The sequence below is a fragment of the Monopterus albus genome, unplaced genomic scaffold, assembly GCF_001952655.1.
Source record: "Monopterus albus unplaced genomic scaffold, M_albus_1.0 scaffold428.1, whole genome shotgun sequence".
NCBI lineage: Eukaryota > Metazoa > Chordata > Actinopteri > Synbranchiformes > Synbranchidae > Monopterus > Monopterus albus.
This window is the reverse complement of record NW_018128308.1, coordinates 195,192-198,053: the sequence shown is the minus strand read 5'-3', so window position 1 is coordinate 198,053 and position 2,862 is coordinate 195,192. Positions and strand designations below refer to the sequence as shown.

At 42.9% G+C, this 2,862-nt stretch overlaps 1 protein-coding gene across 1 annotated transcript in view; it reads right to left on the bottom strand.

Annotated features, from left to right (window-relative positions):
* adgrg6 (adhesion G protein-coupled receptor G6) overlaps positions 1 to 2,862 on the bottom strand; it is a 61,802-nt gene that overhangs the window by 17,897 nt on the left and 41,043 nt on the right. Inside the window, 4 exon segments of the mRNA XM_020586880.1 lie at positions 1 to 131; positions 1,052 to 1,179; positions 1,645 to 1,751; positions 2,224 to 2,269. The exon segment at positions 1 to 131 is cut by the window's left edge and continues 87 nt beyond it. Coding sequence (XP_020442536.1) covers positions 1 to 131; positions 1,052 to 1,179; positions 1,645 to 1,751; positions 2,224 to 2,269 — 412 coding nt within the window.

Below are 2,862 nucleotides of genomic sequence, written 5' to 3'. Positions count from 1 at the left end.
CGACAGACAGACACAGCCAGCTGGTTCCCAGACTGGCCAGCCAACCGTCCAACAGGAAGACCATGTTGAGCAACAGCAATGACGCACTGAGGTTCATCAGGATCTTAGACGGGTAGTCACGTCGAAGCTTTCTGTGAGCAGGAAACAGAGCAGAGAGGTGATGGGTGGCCGAGGCCTTCGTTCTAAACACCTGCTCCTCCACAGGCTGCTGCTCTATGTTTCTCTCCAGACTGCTGCCAAACATCTGAGGCTTTGAGTTCAAGGCTTCCTGCAAACCTCAGCAGCTCTGGGAAGAAACTATCGACATGTTTGTGTTTGTAAATTAAATCTGTATCTCATCTAACAGAAACCAGACCCCAGGAAGGATAGAAGGTACAACATGGACAGATCACTGAACAGGCCTAGTGGGCACAGGCCGGGGGCCCACGGGTTTAGGGGGCCTGAAGCCTGTGAAAATCAACCAAATGACTTGAAAAAGACACAAAACCATCACAAGGAGACACAAAAATACTATAAAGATGACTGTAGTTATTTTGTGTTGCTTCGCAAAGACTTGCAAAATGACCACAAAGGGTCTCATAACAAACCACAAAATGAAATGCATGATGATTCACAACAAAGACAAACAACAACAACATGTAACAGAAGTACTACAAACAAGCACAGCAAGCACAAAGAGGCACAAAATCACTGAAAACAGAGCAAAGCACTGGGGACCGCTGCTGTGTTGTTGTTGGACTCTTTCAGCCTGGGTTTCTTGCTCCATTGTAGGCCTTTTACATGTCCACCACACACCCAGGAATCACCTTTACACACAGCTAAGTAGCAATTATGCATGGAAATGAGATTAATGTCATCTAATTATGTTTTAGTGTCACAGTAATAGTCCAGAAAATGTTCACACTGACTGTGTCTGCAAACAGCATCAACTCCTGGCAGCTAAAGAATAATGAATCTTTTGACATTTCTGTTCAGGCACCTGGTTAATAATGCTTTATAGGTTATTTTTATGCTAACAATGCATCAAACAAGTGCATGTGCTGCCACTCACTCAAAGGCGATGTAGGTGAGCAGCGTGGCAGCGGAGAAGACGGCCGAGACGCCGCAGCCGACGTAGGTGATGAAGGTCAGGATCTTGTTGTTCTTCAAATCTATGTGAGGTGAAACTCCATATATGTCCTGACAGAGCAACACAAGCCACAGTATCAACACAGTGATAAGTGGCTTCTAATGAACACAGAGACTGAGATCCGAGCTAGCTGTACTGAACGGGACTGATTTATGTAGCAGAAATACCAAAAATAAAACAGTGTCAAAATATTTGTCTCCACACAACACATGAGTGGCATGAATGTGTCATTCAAATCTGGTAGCATCACTGATGTTAACCTCACTTCCTGTCATTACTGAGCACCTGTTTCCCGCCCTGCCACGAATCCCACACCTTCTGTAAACCATGTTGTTTATGTGACATGACCATGAAAGTCAGAGCTCAGTGAATACATTTAGCTTTATGGCAGAAGTTTTATGGCATCTGAACAGCTGTGTTTGTGCCTTTGTATTACTTACATCATGAGGACTGAAACCTGTTAACACCCAAACAGACACCCTGCCCAAACAGACACACACCTATAGAGACCTTACCATAAGGACGGCAAAGTGTGTCAGGTGGTCACACAGACAGACGGTTTTGTTGCTGCTGGATTCTTTGGACACTCTGCAGCCTTTTCCGTTCCAGCCTCCAGCGCTATCTAATGGCCAGACAGAGGTAATACGTTACAATCACTTCTGGCTGCTGCTTGAACAAACACTGACAATAAATGCTTTCAATGTACTTCAGTTATTCACCTCCACAGCAACATTTGTTTCTCAGTTGTTTACAGAATGAACAGGACTTTCTACCTCAGAATAGTTGTTTTACAGAAAAATATCCTGTACGTTTTGGGCTGTGTGTGTCTGCTGCTCACATGAGTGACAGAGAAGGAAAATAAGGCTGAGTACAGGAATTGACATCCAAAAACATCTGGACATTTATTTACATCTGAGCTGCTAAATAATGCACCAGGAAGGTCAATTAGGAACACGTTCGAGTCTGGAGGATCCCAGTGGAGGAGACAGAGTCGACTCGGCTAAGACTTGATCAGATGCTTTTCTCAGAAAGCCTGAGGTATGTGGAGTGCTGTAACAATGTGAACCCTGTGGATCTGATGCAGAGAGACTCACCGCTCATGCTGAAGTCCCAGAACATGCAGACTGGACTCAGGGAGCGCTGTCAGGAAAGAAGGAACATGGCACAGTTCACAAAACAGATACAGCTTATAACCAGCAGGTGTCACCTAATACCTGGCTTCAGTTTCTACATGAGTCTTCTTCACTTTGGAATCTACTGGCTAAGGTTTCAGTAAAACACCGTATCACAGCAACGTTGTCCAAACTATCAGTAACTTGTTCCGTTACCCTTTATTTCCTGTTGATTTACCCTCAGCACATGAAGGGTTAAACTCTTTCAGAGCCTTCTCCTTGTGCTTTGTGGAAAATTTACTTATCGTTTTTAGTCTAAAGGTTTACACCCACCATGTTTACATGTTATTTGTAGGGCTCCCCACAGACTCCAGGAGAAGAAACAGAACAGCGCTGGAAACAGGCAGCGTGATAAGAAAACAGAACTATTGAAATGCAAAGTAAAACATCTGATATGAAGGAAAAAGATAAGGAAAAAACAAAAATAAAAATAAAATAAAAAGAAGAAAAAATGATCACAGAAAATATTAAATATGACATGAGAGTAAAAAAGTGAAAAAGAAAAAAGGACAGAAAAGTGAAAGAATAATAAAATATAAATGGGGGAAAATGATGCAATAA